This window comes from Typopeltis vanoorti, chromosome 3 (assembly GCF_054136105.1).
Source record: "Typopeltis vanoorti isolate ZY-2024b chromosome 3, IOZ_Tvanoo_1.0, whole genome shotgun sequence".
NCBI classification, from domain to species: Eukaryota; Metazoa; Arthropoda; class Arachnida; order Uropygi; family Thelyphonidae; genus Typopeltis; species Typopeltis vanoorti.
In genome coordinates, this window is record NC_143551.1 from 23,071,387 (window position 1) to 23,088,071 (window position 16,685).

Sequence of the window (16,685 nt, forward strand, 5' to 3'; positions counted from 1 at the left end):
TGTGCACTTGGAATCGAACTGCTACACGTCTTTCTATCTCCGTGTGCACTTGGAATCGAACTGCTACACGTCTTTCTATCTCCGTTTACGCGAGGTGAAAAGAAAGTAATATATTTTTATAATAATATGCAAATTTAAAGTGAAGGTGTGAGAGTTCAAACAGCGTAGGTAAAGTTTCTCGAGTTCTATGCGAGAATCAAACCCAGCTTTGTGAATAGGACAGCAGAATAAAATACCAAAATAATTCGTAACTGAAGTTACGCTGATACTATGATCTCATAATTATAAAGCTAATTATTAAATTAAAATTCAAAGTAATTAGCCAGACGGTTAGTATTTAATAAACTGCATGAAGACCAATTGTGTAGAGTGTTAAGCATTCATGAACACGTGTGCAAACCACATGAGAGAGAAGCATTGCTGCTTGAGAGTACTACAATATACGAAACAAGTTAAGTGGATTCGAGTAGACGGCTTATATTACGCATGAGACTACTGACGTCAACTGGACGTTTGCTGTGGAGAGTTCATGCGTGCTCACCAATTTCTCTGCGGACCACTTTAAGTGCTCTTAGATTTGCAGCTTCTCTCTCTCTCTCTCTCTCTCTCTCTCCATGTAGTGAGACCATTAAGGTAATAAATCACTTTAACATGACGATGATGCAGTAAGATGCATCAGCTATCGAACCTCATAATAAACTGGAATGTTCCGTCTGACGTCACCCACCAAGTCATTAACGTCCGGTCTCGTTAATGAGTGAGAATAAATGCGAGAATCGTTCACTGTTGAAAAATGTTTCAAATGGCCCATATTGAAGGACTACATAACTTCACATTTCTTATTCACTTAGAGATTTCCTGAAATTTAGGGCTCTAAACTGTACGATAACGCAGTTATACAGTTTGAACTTAATTAAAGCTCATCGAAGTTTACGCTGGTGCGCCTCTTTTGCCTAAATCTTTGCACCTTACGTAAAGTATTACAACATATAGGGACACCTTTTAATAAATCGATGAAAGTATTTGTTTATAATGGATGAGGCAGCTACTATTCTTTCATCTTCTGTCTTTTTAATCCAAATTTTTATTCTTAATATCTAAAAGGTGGAGCCACGTGTGAAGTTTCATAGATTCTCTTGCCTGTAACAGATCGTAATGATGACTTCACATTATTGCGATCTTTATATACATGCGAAGCCTCCCTCCATTGTAAGAGGTTTGCTGAAGTAGAAAAGAACATCCTCTAGACTGGGTTATTAGCACATATTTTTTAGTTGCCATTTCGATTGCAAATTAAAAAGAAAAGTTTATCCATCACTTTTATTTCCCATTGCAATAACCTCTCGGCTATTTTTATCGTATGGTACATTTTCCGGTCTTATTCACATTCATTAAATCACTTTTAATAAGCGCCTTCCCATATTTAAGTAAAGAACGAAATTGTGAATTTTTGTCTGAATGACTATTTATATTGCTCCGATTATTCGTAATGTCAACAGTCTAAAGTCGTTCTACTTTATTTTAATATAGCTTTTTCAATGTTTTAGTTTATTTGTTTGAGTAAACATATTCGTAGAGCAGTGAATCGTCTGATTTGCATTGGAGCCACAAATCAATTGAATTAAAGGAAAATCCTCCGAAGAAAGAAGTGATAAATGATTTCAATTTCAATTGCGGTTGCATGTTTATTTCTAAACTGGTTCATATTGACAATCTGGATTTGATTAAGAATTAGGTGAAAGGATTGCTCTGTTTTAGGTTAGTGTTGTTAGCACAGCACCATTTAAGGCTTTTATTGTCGCCATCTAACTCTGTCAGTAGCCCTTAATAAATTATATATAGAAGTCGGTCAAAAGAAGCAGACTTCGATATCCTTGAAATGACTTGAAAACAAAAAAACATTTATTCGACTCTTATTGCAAAGAGCGCAGGGTATTCCAGAAATAATAAATGTCATTCATTTTATTAATGTTAATAATAAATAAATAAATAATATTAGATATATGAGGGAATCTGTTGTATATTTGGAATGTTTCCAGTTCCACCATCTGATAAATTTCATTCTGCTAGAAACATGGCGCCAGTACTGCATTTCAGTCACCGTATTTGTTATTATTGTTATAATTGTTATCAAATTAATATTTGATTATTAAATTAGTTGCAGTTCTCGTGTTCAGATGAGTGTATTGTTGTAAAGTATGAGCTGCATTGTTTAGCGTGAGAATGTAACTGGATTTCAGTTCTCTCTACTACTTCCTCTGTTGATGTGCACATAATGCACACTCATTCATTCACTCATTGTTACCCATGAGTTCAATTAATTTTTTGTCACTGGATAGATAAACAAGAAAGATTTTGCTCCCTTTGCAGGGAAAGATCTGAGTTCGAATCCTGCTGTGACGCGAAGCACATTTATCAGCGCTTTTCAATCAAAGGTGACTTAGTCGGTCTACAGCAATAAAATCCTTACTGTTGGGCAGGAAGGCAATGGTAAAAACACCCTGTTCTATAATCACTATTCACTAGTAAAGTAGCATTCCCACCCTACCCACCAATCTTCTGCTACTCATAACCGACAAGAAGATGATTATTGCTAGACACCTAATGGCGTCGAAATCCAACTGGGATATTGACAATTCACGTGATCGCAATTATCTTCACAGAGAATGATTATTTTCTGAAAGGTAGGATATTATAAGCTGAAATGGACTTTGGTTTAATTTCAAAAGTCAGAACTAAAAAGAATTAGGAAAAAGGGAAAGAATTCTCTCCCATAACCAAGGCTCATCCTACATCTTGTTTCATAAAAGTTCGAACCTTCAATGTGGTTGTGAAAGATAATACATTACTAAGCAGTTTATATCTGAAGGTGGTTATGATTTTCATTCACTAGAAAAGTACTATTAACTGAGTCAATTTAAATGATTCTGAATATTACATTTAATAAAATCGCTACTCATATCATGAATAACGGGTTAAGGCTAAATAAAAAATATACGTGAAATTTTTGTTGTTCTTATTTAATATTCTATAATAATATTGAATAATTAAAAGTGTATGATCTGTTTTAAAGAAATATTTTAAATGTTTAAAAAATTAAAATAAAATTTTAAATTTTAGAATATAAAATAAGGTAAAATATTATTTTTAAACTATATTTCTGTTATATAAATAATATAGAATTATTATATAAAAATAATTTCCACTTGAAATAAATTATGAAACTAAACTATACGAACACACACACACACACACACACACACACCATGGACACAACAACACTTAAACATACGAGAAACTTCGTCTACAACACAATTTTGTCTTTTATTCATACGTTCTCTTATATCTATATACATACTAAATTCTTCCGAGAGAGAGAAAGAGTGCTACTCGAAATGACTTCAATTATAAAGTGAAACTGAACTTCCGCTTCACCGCTTCTGAATCCACAAGGGAAATCATCATTTCCGAATAGAGTGTCATTCTAGCAAGCATTAATTGCATAATTCCGCTTATGGAAACCCACCAAAACAGCTATTAAAAGCTACACGCACGTCGTCACCACGGAGGATTGAGAGGCCATTATTTTGTAGATATTAATGTAAGATTTCGCATGCTCTAGCTCTCTTCTGTAACGTAGTCGGAAGCGACAATGCCCTTTAGTTAGAAAGACGCAAGTATGAATCCCATATACGCAAGTAGACTATTCAGAAGGTTTTTTTTTTATGGAAGTTCGGCTGATATTATTTGAGATGGAAAGGGTTTTCTTCTCCTCATCTTGCGTTTTCATGCTGCGTAAGACAAACCAGCCGAAGATCACACACAATTTAAAGAAATAACACACTCTCCTAATAAGCTTCTTTGAAGTACTTTTAAATGAAATTTACTATGAATACTGTCGACAATTTTCATTCCATATAAAAAAAAATAATCGAGATTTTGTATACATTTACTCTGCTCGTTTCAATTAATTATAAATATAATTGGGGCTCGTTGTGCGTGTGCTGACATGATCGTCAATTTCAATACATTATAACTGATATAATATAATATAATATATTCTGTCAACTCACTTAAGAAAACCCGACTGTAGACATCATATTTGGTTAACATTACCAGCATCGTTGACATCTTTGCTGTATGCTATACGTAAACAGCACAGCCAACTTTTCGCGTATAAACTAGGAATCCTAAGTATTGTTTTATTTTTGACGGTATATATCAGAACACAAAATTATAATAAATAATAGTTTATTGACTTATTGCTGATATTTCGCTGGTGTTATAACCAGCATCTTCAGAGCACAAAAACACTGTTTGTCACAATACGCGAGACTACAACAACAGGGTGTAATCAACGGACTAGTTTAACAAAATTGTAGCAGCAACACAAAGACTAAAGTCCTAATTAGGCGCCCTCTACAATTGTGTTAAACTAGTCCGTTGATTACACCCTGTTGTTGTAGTCTCGCGTATTGTGACAAACTGTTTTTGTGCTTTGAAGATGCTGGTTATAACACCAGCGAAATATCAGCAATAAGTCAATAAACTATAATTTATTATAATTTTGTGTTCTGATATATACCGTCAAAAATAAAACATGTCCAACGAACATATAACCCTTTCTACACGTTTGAGGAATCCTAAGGTTCTATCCTTCTTTAACAATCAAATGGAGAAATATTATTACATATCGTTGAAGCGTAGAACGCTGAAAGGCCATCTATTTCGTTTCGTTTTCAATATAAAAGAAAACTAAGATTTTCCAGGATTGACGATCCAGTTTCTCCTTACATTAAAACGAGCCTGCCTTTGCCTATTGTGCAAAACCTAAATAGGCAAATAGAGTTTGCCTATTCCGGTCTTACAATGATTATTAACCCATCTAACATATTATTGCGATGATTGGCAAAAAGGTTAGATAACTAGAAACCGTACTCTAGAGACTAAACATAAATTATTTTCACGTCACCTCAGACCTCTAAATGAGCGGGGTAGTGATGTTACGCCGAATGAAATTCATTTCCCGTCTTAAGATACTCAGAGCATTCATGCCCACGGCGGATTCTAACCCGCAGTCTATCGATAGGAGTGCGAGGAGACTAACTCAGTCCGACAGTCTTTAGCATGAAATTCCGGTCGCTGTGGTGGTGCGTATCATTGTAGAAGACGTGCTGAGGGACACCCAAAGGGCTTCAGTGCGAAAAATTTAAAGAAAGGCGCAAACTCAATTACGACATAACCCGTAGTAATTATTCTCGGTGAAGTGATGCCACCGCACATGAAGATGCGTATTGGCGATGTGTCACTCGGAAGCTTTCCTGTAAAACAAAAAACTACCCGTGATTGATAGACACGATAAATCTCGGACCTGGCTAAGATCCTTGATAGGATTTTAGCCAGGATCCCATCATCCTCACTCACAACAGATTGTTACTGGGATCGCATTGTGCTCATTGCATCGAAGCCCACGCGATTAGGGAAATGAATAATGCCAGGAAAGGAACGAAGAATCAATTTTTAAGGAGAGTCGGGTTTTGTGCACTCCACTTGGCAAAATTAAGGAAACGAACTTAAATATCAATAATAAGCAACTGAAATTTTATTGATTAAAATATCAAGATATTTTAATAAAGAATGGCAAAAACTAATAGAAAACTAAAATGCTTTGTGGTATTTGATATTAAATGAAAAGGTAGGATGAAATAAATGCTGTTATCTTCCTTTTGATCCAGAAAAGCAAAGAAAAAGACATTTTCTTGTCCTCTTGGTTCAGACCTAAGTAGAGGAGAAACGAATAAGAGAACTACATCTTTTGTCAACAGAAAAGAAAAAAAATAAGAAAGAAGAGTTCGAAAACCATCGTTCTGATAAAAGGACAACATTTGCGCAGAGGGAATGTCAAAGATTTACTTAAATCGAATCCCAGAGTAACAGAAAGAAACATTATTCATCAGATTAGAAAAAAAAAAAAAAAAGAAATGAAAAATTATCTCCTAAACTAAAGGAGAGAACCAAGAACGAATATCTTTCAATTATGAACAAGAAGGAATATCTTTTGATCAAGGAAGAAAACAAACACCAAATGATAAAAGGAGAAGAAGAAAAGGATTTGTATAATTAATCAACACTTGCGGCTACACAGTTAAACTACCGCAGACGGGTCGTTCATCTTCATTGGAAAAAAAGAATTTTGACTTCAATGCGGAGATTTGTTGGTGATTGTTAAGGTTTGTGCAACTTTACGATTATTTTAATCCAATTACAGCACTTTTAAATTTTTAAGTCTAGCGTTGCAATGATTAAATATTACTATTTAACATTGCTAGATTTTATCCACGAAGCGAGAAAATACTTTAATCAGGATAACAAAGTATCCTGTTTCTTACTATAAAAAAGTTGACTTTTTAACAAGGTACCTCCAGAGTCTGTTTTGGGTCCATTGCTGTTTAATTTGTATGTAAATTATATATGGAGAGGTCTGAATGGTGATATGCAGTTCTTTGCAGATGATGCAAATTTGGAGAGAGCTATCAGGAGTAGAGCGGATGCAGTAGTTTTGCAAGAAGACTTGAATACACTGGCTGAATGGGTAAACGAGTCGGAGTAATCAATTCAATGTTGCAAAGTGTAAGGTTTTGAAATTTGGGAAGCAGAGATGGGTTGTAAAGTACACAATCGGTGGAAATATCTTGGAAGAGGTAGAGGAGATGAAAGATCTGGGAGTGATTACAGACAAGGCCCTAACATTTCGGGGATATGTTACTAAAATTGTGAAGACCACACACACACACACACAGCGGAAAATGGGAATGATGCGGAGGACACTGACTTGTAGAAGTAGGGATGTTATGGTTACTTTGTATAAGGCTTTTATCAGGCCACATATGGATTACTCTGCACAGATCTGGTCACCTGGTTTCAAAAAGATGAAGATGCGTTGGAAAAAGTTCAGAGGCGATTGACTAAAGTGGTTTCTGGTCTCTGGAATGTAGAGTATGAAGACAGATTGACAAAATGCAATTTGCAGAAATTGATGGATAGAAGGAGGAGAGGGGGGAATATAATGGGGACATATAAGCTGTTAAGAGGTTATCACCAGATTAATGTCGGGGAGGCTTTGCACAGAATGGGTGAGGACAGCAGGAGAACAAGAGATCATCCTTGGAAGCTGTATAAGGAAGGTGTGAGCAAGAGAGTGAGGATCAGGTTTTGCAGGGAGATTGGTGAGTGATTGGAATGCATTGCCCTGGGCGCAGAGAGTGAATATATTTAAGGCGCGGTATGATAAACTGTGTGTATAACAGTGGACCTCCCACGATGAGTTTTTGACTCCACTCTTAATATCCTTTTCGGATATTAACAGAACGTTTTTTCCCCTTTAACTAGATAAGATTTTAAATGAAAGGTTTTGATAAGTATCTTTCTATATCGTAATAAAGTTATTTTTTTTAAAGGATTAAGATGATTTTAACGAGTTTAACACTATTTTGAATAAGTGCGAATCAATCAATTTTTTTTTCATTACGAAAATATGCAACAAGAAGTTTAGTTTGGAATAATTTAATTGGAAGTATGCACCTGAGAAAACTGAGGCTGTGAGACAATATATTATTATTATTACAGATAGTTCTTTATCAATGAATTAATGAAAACCTTGTTAGTTTTTATTGGAAAGGTGATTTTTAAACCCGTAAAGAAACTGCTTATTTACGTCTAGTCGCTTTTAGGGAGTTCGAAATTACACAATTTTACAAAGAAAATAATAAGGAATTCCCGTTCAGAAATGAGACTATTTTTCGTATAGACATTAACAATTTCAGTTGAAAAGATCAATTTGTAGTTGATAAATGAGCGACAGATATTATTAATTTCCCGAGATCGCGTTTCGTGTATTTATAACTCGTATACTTATAACGTGTATTTATAACAGTTTATAACTCGTATTAAATCAGGGCTGATACAAAATACGCAGATTTCGCTCGTGTTAGTTACAACATAAAACTGCTAGTAGAAACAACACAATTCTTGGGTCCTGCCGGAATTACTGTGCGCACAAACTCAGTCTTGTTCATTTATAAGCTCTTCAGGGAAGAGTCTCTTCATATCTTAATTTATTCCTATTGAACGAATTGTGAAGAAATTGAATTCCTTTTGGTGTTCTCTTTAATACCATGCATTCTCTGGAATCAAATGAATGAATGAATTACTCTCATTTGCCATCCACTGTCTTTCAATAGATGAAAATGTGATGAACTGCTTTAAAGCAAAACATGAATCTCCTTGATCGATGGACACTCTGGTGGCATTTGCGGAAATGCTAAAAAGTACGTCTCTAATAAGTAGCTATGCACTCCCTGTATATCAGAATAAAACCTGAATTCATAAACATTTACAATTTAATTATCAAATGTACCAGTTTATATTCCTCTTAAATTCTTCAGTTATTTCTTAAAGTGTCTTCTGTCGTATGACTGTAGCGTTACTGAACATTTGAATGCTTCCCTAGAGAGAAATGTTTGTTACACTCGTGCTGTGTTAATTGATGCTGAATTATTTTGAAAGCTCAAAGTTACGATGCAGTGCATTTGAATAAGTGAAAAATGATCTTTCTAATCCAAAGAATGGAGAGGTTTAACATCTCCGAATGTTTCAACTTAAGCATTTGCTGTGTTCTTAGTCCCGTGTACTGGATTTCAGAAGGAGGGATATGAAGGTTCCTATCTCGTATTACATAAACCAAGGATCATAATTACATATACTTAAACATTATGTCATGCACTCAGGTAATCTGCGTTTGTACCCTACTTATGTAAACCCGGAAGGACCATAAGAGCAATGCGATCTGCTATATCAGCCTATGAAGAAGGTTGAAGGTTTAAAACAAAAAAACATTTATTTCATTTAGAAATATATTTGGGAAAACACAATTTCACAAAGTAACATGACTTGTTTTCTAGACGCTTCTAGAGTTCTGGATGTACACAGTAGTCATTTTCTCTCGATGATTCCTCATCTTCCTCTTCCCCTTGTATTCCGTTATAATTCATTGCGAAAGAGATCATCTGCAGTCTCTTGACTATCGAAAAATGTCATTCTCTTTCTTGAAAAAGAAAGGGATGGCATTGAAACAAAACTTCCGCCATTGAGAACAAGAGGTTGTTAGTTTGTTTGGCGTTAATATCATAGCAGCCTGTTCAGTGTTAGATTGAAAATATCAACTGTTTTGTTTCTGTTAATGTTATCGTCCCGATGATGATCAGTGTGTCACCCCACACGTGCAATTTGTCAGTGGTACCAGCATTCCATGAAGCTTTACACTAATCCGAAATAAAGAAGAGAGAATATTCGGAATGCTGAAGTATGAAAGAGGGTCTTTTTCATAATTAGAAGTCATTTGCTGACTCACTATATGAATTTCTCGATTCATCTTCTCACCCTCACAGCCATTTTGTTCCATAGAAAATGAATGCTATATCTAATCTGATAGTACACTCTTTTCTTTAATCACTTTTAAGAGCACTGCTCATTTATAACTCCTAAATAAACTACAGAAAATTAGCCGCAGTTTAATTACTTTCATCCGTATTGATTTTAGGAGCTACGTTAACCATATGGCGGTGATTGGCATTATAATAGGCGCAATAAAAGATACGAAGAAAGAGACAGTGAGAGAGAGATCGTTTTGGTAATGACATGTTGGTAGCAAAGATGCGATGAAATTAAGACGAGAAAAAAATCGCAGATGGAATTTCCTGAAATCCGTTACCCTAATAGAAGAATCATGGGACTGGGTGTGTGTGCTAAAGGGAGGGGTGGGTAGGTACAGAGATACAAAATGCATATTTTGCATTTTTGTGTCTTCGTTATATTTTCACACGGTATTTAACCATTTATATATATGTATTTTTTTTCTCCCCTATTACACACTGAAAGTTATTTTGGTGCCTTTAAGGAAGGTTGTGCGTTTTTAAAACAGTTTAATAAACTGACCACATGGTGTTCAGTTTATTTGAACAGAACACCGAAAATTCATTTAAAAGAGACAGAATGCAAAATCAGAACGTCTAAGAAATCCACTGGAGGTTAGTAAGCGAGAGAGAGGGGAGGGATCATTTATTAAGTGGAAAACGAAGGTATTCTTTTGGAAAGAAAATCGCTTTCATGGCGGTTTTAGGGGAAACACTCCAAGATATAATCATTATTACAATGGTGGGTGGGTTTGGGATATATGAGGCATCTCAAGTTGGGCAAGCGTGAAGATGTTTTGAACGAAAATGGATGCTAACTTTATTTGAGGCTGAGGAGGAGAACGATCTCACTGTGATTTGTTTGTGCCAGATGTTTGTTGTATTTATATTTTTATTAGAGCCATTTCCCATCTAATTTGCTAAAGTGTCTAATACCACCAAAAAAAGAAAACCAAAACTGCTGAGCATAAAGATTGCTCTCGACCGAATCTTTCACATTCTAAACTCTTCTCTAAATTGCATTTTTGACTTTCTTACCGCGCCTATTAAAAATATGAATACAAACCAAGAACGACTCGATCTCGTCCACGCATTTCAGATAATTTAATATGATATATTTTGACGCTTTTAAGAATACTTAAGTGATACACTCTTTCTATCGCACCAGTGTTCACCTTCTGCCTAAATGCATCATCATACATATCAAGGATTTAGGCCTAGCATGGCCTGTTCCGGCCTTAGAAGTCATCGTTCAATCGTTTAAGAGGACGTCCTGGTTTTCTTTTTCCTAATGGCTTGTACTTTAAGGCTTGTTTTGGTAATCTTTCTGTTTTCATTCTTTGAACGTATTCCATCCATTTATGTTTATATTTTTTAATTTTTTCAATTACTGGTTCTTGGTTTAATTCTTTCATAATATCTTCGTTTCTTTTGTGATCAAATATGGTATACTTTGCAGTTTTTCTCATAAACTTCATTTCTGCTGTTGTTAATCTTTGTTTGTCTTTTTGTTTTATTGTCCAGATTTCGCTTCCATAGATTAAGACCGGTAGGGCTAATGTATTGTATACTTTTAGCCTGGTTTGTTTTTGAACTAGGTTTGGTTTAAATATAGAGTTAATTACTCCTGTTATTTTAAAATATTTTGCAATTTTTACGTTTATATATTTTTCATTTTCATATGTGATCATACATTCCTAGGTAGTTAAATGAATTCACCTGTTCTAAGATCTTGTTATCTAATACTATTTTAGTTCTTGCTGGATCTTGTCCTTTAAAGGCCATAGTTTTCGATTTTTCCGTTGATATTATCATACCATAATCTTTGGATATCTCATTTAGATTTAAAATAGCTTTCTGTAAGTTATCTTCAGAATTTGTAATTATTATTTGGTCGTCTGCAAAGAGGAGAGTGTTTAAGTTAATTGTAGGTGAAAGTTTAATTCCTTGATGTAAATTTTTACTCCATTTTTTTATTATTTCATTTAAGTAGATATTAAAAGGAGTTGCTGAGAGGTGACATCCCTGTCGGATCCCTTGGTTTATCTCTCTTGTATATGATAGCTTGTGATTTAATCTTATTTCTTTTTGATTATTTTCATATATACTTGTGATAGCTTTTAGGATATTATTTGGTATTTGTCTTTCTTTTAATATGTTAAATAATATGTTTCTTTTAACTTTGTCAAATGCTTTTTCAAAGTCAATAAATGCAATATGTGTTTCTAAATTATATTCTCTTCTTTTCTCTATTATTAATTTTAGGCAAAAGGCCGGGTCTATACATGATCGTCCTTTTCTAAATCTATTCTGTACCGCTAGAATAAAGTTTTCGGAATATTTCATTAGTTTGTTATTTAAGATTCTTCTATATATTTTGTAACAGGAATTTAGTATACTGATACCTCTATAGTTTTTAGGGTCATCTCTATTACCTTTCTTAAAGATAGGAATCACAATTGCTTTTTTCCATTCTATTGGGGGAATACCAGTTGAGTATATTTTATTTAATAATAATAAGAGTCTTTCTTTGAATCTTGTTCCTGCGTATTTATATAGTTCTGCCTAAATGCACTTAGCTTTAATGATTCTCAAATATCATTAGCTCATATAATGTTTGTTTGCCATGGTTTCCGATCTCATAATGAATGGGGATACGTGAACTAAAATGAGGAATCACCTGGCTTGACATCTGTTACCAATTTCCATTGAGCCATTGAGGTTTAACCACATATCTTGTTTACAAAGCGGACTCTCCATCAGGTTGAGTGTTCAAATTCCAGCTCATGAATTAAAGATATCTTAAAAGTAAAAAATTCATATCCGTAGCTCAGTCGGTATAGACGAATCCCTTTGATCGGAAAGACCTGCATTTGAATCCTGACCGTGACATGAGGAAAACCTTTATCTGATCTCTTTCGACGAAAGGTGAGTAAGCCGGTCTCATACGTAGGCAGCAGGTTTTTTCACTCATAAATTCGGATTTTTCGTCTCTCAGAACAAGCAAACCGGCCCCTTGAACACACTCATCTACAGATATAGGACACTCCGGTGAATAAGGATTGACCTACTTATGCCGTGGCATTTCCGGTCTCGATTCGTAACGAGCCATTAGGCTTAACACGTAAAGAAAGAAGAAGATGAAGACATCTGTGAAGCTGTCGATCTTCACACATGTCTTTAGTCTGAAACAAATTTTCGTCGTGCGGTGTGAGATCACCATTTTGCTTATTGGAAGCCAGAAGAGTTGAAAAGAATAGTTGTTTGGATTCCACCTTCCGAAGTACATGTTATTAGTTTAATTTTTGAATCACTGGCCACTTTTGGGGGGATCGAGGGGCCATACGTGACATAAGAGAGTACAACGTTAAATTTTGAATAATTACAAAAATTATTAAAATATAAAATGATAAATATACTAATTGGATTTAAATTGAAAGTATTTAAGTGAAGAGTAGTATAATTACCGTGTTTGTGTATCCTACTTCTCGCAGCCTTTGTTAATGATCTAACAAAGACTTTCTGTAAAATGTTTTTCTAACAGAAATGTTTATTTATATTACTAAGCTTGCTTAGAAAGAAAACAGGTCTTTAAAACTATGGTTTTATCTTTCACCTCGCTAGTTGAATCTCTTTCGAGGTTGTTAACGAATTTAAATTGCCCCTAATATTATGCTGTTGTTTATGAATATGCACATCGAGCACTTTGTAATTTTATCTGTTACAAGGTCCTCAGTTATACCCATCGGTGACATTCGACTTCCATTGCGACTCCTTTAAATGAAGTAAGTCATCATGTCTCACTCCATGATTGATAATATCCCTACACACCACATTGTGGATTAAAATGAAAGAAAAAAGTATTTATTTTACAATTTAAACGATTCATTATTTGATGTCCACGTCCATTTTAATGATAATCCATCTACTGTATTATTTATGTGCTCACCATTCGAAAGCATTTTCGATAGTTGGCTATGTTTTATCCTTTTGACGGATTCGCTATTGCGTGCAATATCTATTACACAAAGTTGGACTGTACGGAAACGAAAACAGAACGACACAGCACATATCTTAGGTAGGAAACGAAGAATTTATTGAAGTCATCGATCACATGTCCATTGGATGCTTGTGATGGATTTTAATAAGACATCAGAGATGCATCTGTCAGCGATAACAAATTGCCATTTTATACACTTCCTGATATTTCGTTTTCTAAGATAGCGAGGAGGAACGTAGAGAGATAGAGAATCGGATGATACTTGTGCACTTTTTTCTATTTATGATGTACTAACACCGAAGAAACAAACGATCGATGGACACTCACGGGTTTGGCGAAGTCCAAATTTGTTGATAAAAACCGAAGGGAGAAGACTAAAGAGTGAAAAAATGAAGGTATTACAATTACTTGTACATAACCTTGCGTACAACCAGTTGTAAATTTCGGCACTTCAGGTACTAATTATATTCTTATGAATAAACATAAGAATATAATTTCGTATCAAGAAAGGATTGTGATTGACTAATCAGAATCCAAAAGCGGGGCACAAAAAGACAATCTTGAGGGAACTGTAAAATAAAAACTTCTATCATGTATGTGCAACAGAAGTCCTATGTTTATGAATACGAACATCGAGCACCTGAGCCTCCGTAGCTCATTCAGTATAGAAGAAACTTTTTGGTCGGAAAGACCTGGGTTCGATTCCCGTCAGTGACGTGAGGAACTTGATCTGGTCTCCTACTACTAAAGGTGAGTTAGCCGGTCTAATACGGAGGTAGGGGTTTTTTCGTTCCCCGGAACAGGCAAACCGGCCACGTGAACATACATGGATTGCAGTCATGAATACGACCCAGCCATATGCCGGTCCGAGCCTGGATAAAAGTGGGGAGTTGGGGAAAGCAATGATGAACTACCCTGTAAAATTCCCACCAGGAATACTTTCAGGACAATACCTACAAAGTCACCTACGGTTGGAAACGACTGAAAGGGAAAATCAAATCAACATCTTGTAATTTTATCTCTAAAAGATCATTGATGGGTATAAAAGACTGGCTGTGTTATTAATGTCGGGTCATTAGACTTCCATCCTGAATCTTTTAAATGAAGCAAGTCTCCTTAGGTATCCTAGAGGAATGGTATATCTCGAATACGGAGATATAAGATATCGATTTGGGTGGAGTTGAATGACTAAACACTGTAGGTCAATATCTCTCAGCCATCAATGCTACCTGTTTGGCTAAGTATACCGTGCTATCCTTATCGACCGAAGTGACTTCAAGAAAAAAGTCATTTCTTCGGTTCCTATAGCACGTTTACTTATTACCATGCCTTGGCTCACTCACGGTAGTAATATACTATAGGTTTAGTAAACTGTTATTAGCCTACCGGAAGTCACTTAAAAATTCATGTAATAACAGAGTGAACTTCACTTATCATATTCTAAAAAGACCTGAAAGGTATCCAAGATTATCTGAAACCTGTTCTATATCATTCAATGAAGATGATTTCGAACAGTAAAACACATTTGAATACGCATTACAATTTCTACTGGCTTGTGATCAATTAACTGAGGTCAATAGCATTTGACAGTTCAGTTATTTGGACACCTCTTCGTAACACTCATCCCGCTTGTTTATACATAAAACCGTTAAAAAAATAATAAATTAGCATGTCATATGATCTAGTAATTTGTATTAAAAGTGTGACGTTTCCAATTTGCCATCTCAGTAGTGAACGCCGTTTTAGTATTTATGGCGGACAATGTTCGTTTTAATTTATTCCCAAGATTGCTTAGGGACACAAGTAATAAGTCTTATTTAATAGCGTGAAGCAGGTGAACTCCCAACTATGGAAATAAGCAACACTGAGCTTATTAAATGTTTAATGAACTCAGTTTAATAATTTAAAAAAAGAGTTTAATAATACCGCTATAAATTCATATATTTGGCGTCATTATGTTGAGATCACCATGGAAACATAATAAACTGTTATCCTAATGGAATAAACAGCCTAGTTCAATTTCGATCATAATTACCATCATGGGAGGCTAATTTCGCTACAAAGTCAAAATGTTATGGATTTTTCGCTGTTTTGTTAGATTGTCTTTTGTTTCTATTGGCTTACCAAAGTTGTTTTTGTCTTGTTTCTTAGTTGACTAATAAACCCACGAATATTTAGAATACCGCAATCCCTTTTCACTAGAATGCTTTTTTTTGTGTGCAAGAAGTGTGTCATCCAATTAGAAGAAAGGCGTGATATTTTTCACTCATTGACTTTATAGATGTTGATATACGTATAGGACTTGCTACTCACCGTTTTCCTTGTAATCCCCACCTTGTGATGAATTTTGCATAAAACATCAGATAGGACTGAATTGTGAATTGTGACTGAATTGAAGACTGAAAAAGAAAATGGAAACACATTTTATGACAGAAATGTAAGCTTAACCATCGCTCTCTCTCTTCTTCCATTTCTTACTTACTAAAGGAGTGAAATTATGTAAAAGCTTGAAATGTAGACTAACAATAGTTCAAAGGAATTGAAGAACTACAGGGTGATTAAATTAAAGTTCACATTTCGAAAGGCTGTAAATGGGTAACTACTCAGCGCAACGATTTAATGATCAACATGATGCCGAAAACGGAGTTTTATTTTGTGTAAAACCAGTTTTAGTTCTAAAAGTTGCCTATAGGGCGATACATGGATTGCAATACATGTAAATTACGCGTGATAATTTACATGTATTGGTATGCAGTGAAACTCTGCGACAGTACCATTTATGTAAATGGTACTGTCGCAATGTTCCCAATGACGTGTGCTTCGAAAAAAGCTTGCCTGTGAGCAGACGACGTGTTAAAGCACAATGTCACCATTAGCGAAGGATCGCACACTTTTCGTGAAGCTGTTTTACCAAAATACCAGCTGTGCCTTCACGGCATCGCGAAAGGTCAGAATATTAAATGGATTAAAAATGTGTCCTATGGCTGCAAATAGTTTACGCAAAACGATCCGGAAATTTCAAGAGACAGTTCTCTTAGATGTCAAACCTGTCAGAGGAGGGAAGCCCATCGAACGGCAGAAAGGGGAGCCACACCATTAGATGATGACAAATCTCGTAGGAAGCAGCAGCAGCAGCACGCGATGTATTGCCCGGTGTTTAGACCAGCCTGTAAGCACGGTTTACAAAGTCGTAAGGCAAATTCTGCGCGCTGTTA

At 35.2% G+C, this 16,685-nt stretch overlaps 1 protein-coding gene across 1 annotated transcript in view; it reads left to right on the forward strand.

Annotated features, from left to right (window-relative positions):
* LOC150107987 (cell division cycle 5-like protein) overlaps positions 1-16,685 on the forward strand; it is a 79,009-nt gene that overhangs the window by 50,453 nt on the left and 11,871 nt on the right. The window contains exon 3 of the mRNA XM_090415470.1: positions 16,465-16,639. Within this exon, the coding sequence (XP_090271596.1) occupies positions 16,465-16,639 (175 nt within the window). The remainder of the gene's footprint in view (positions 1-16,464; positions 16,640-16,685) is intronic.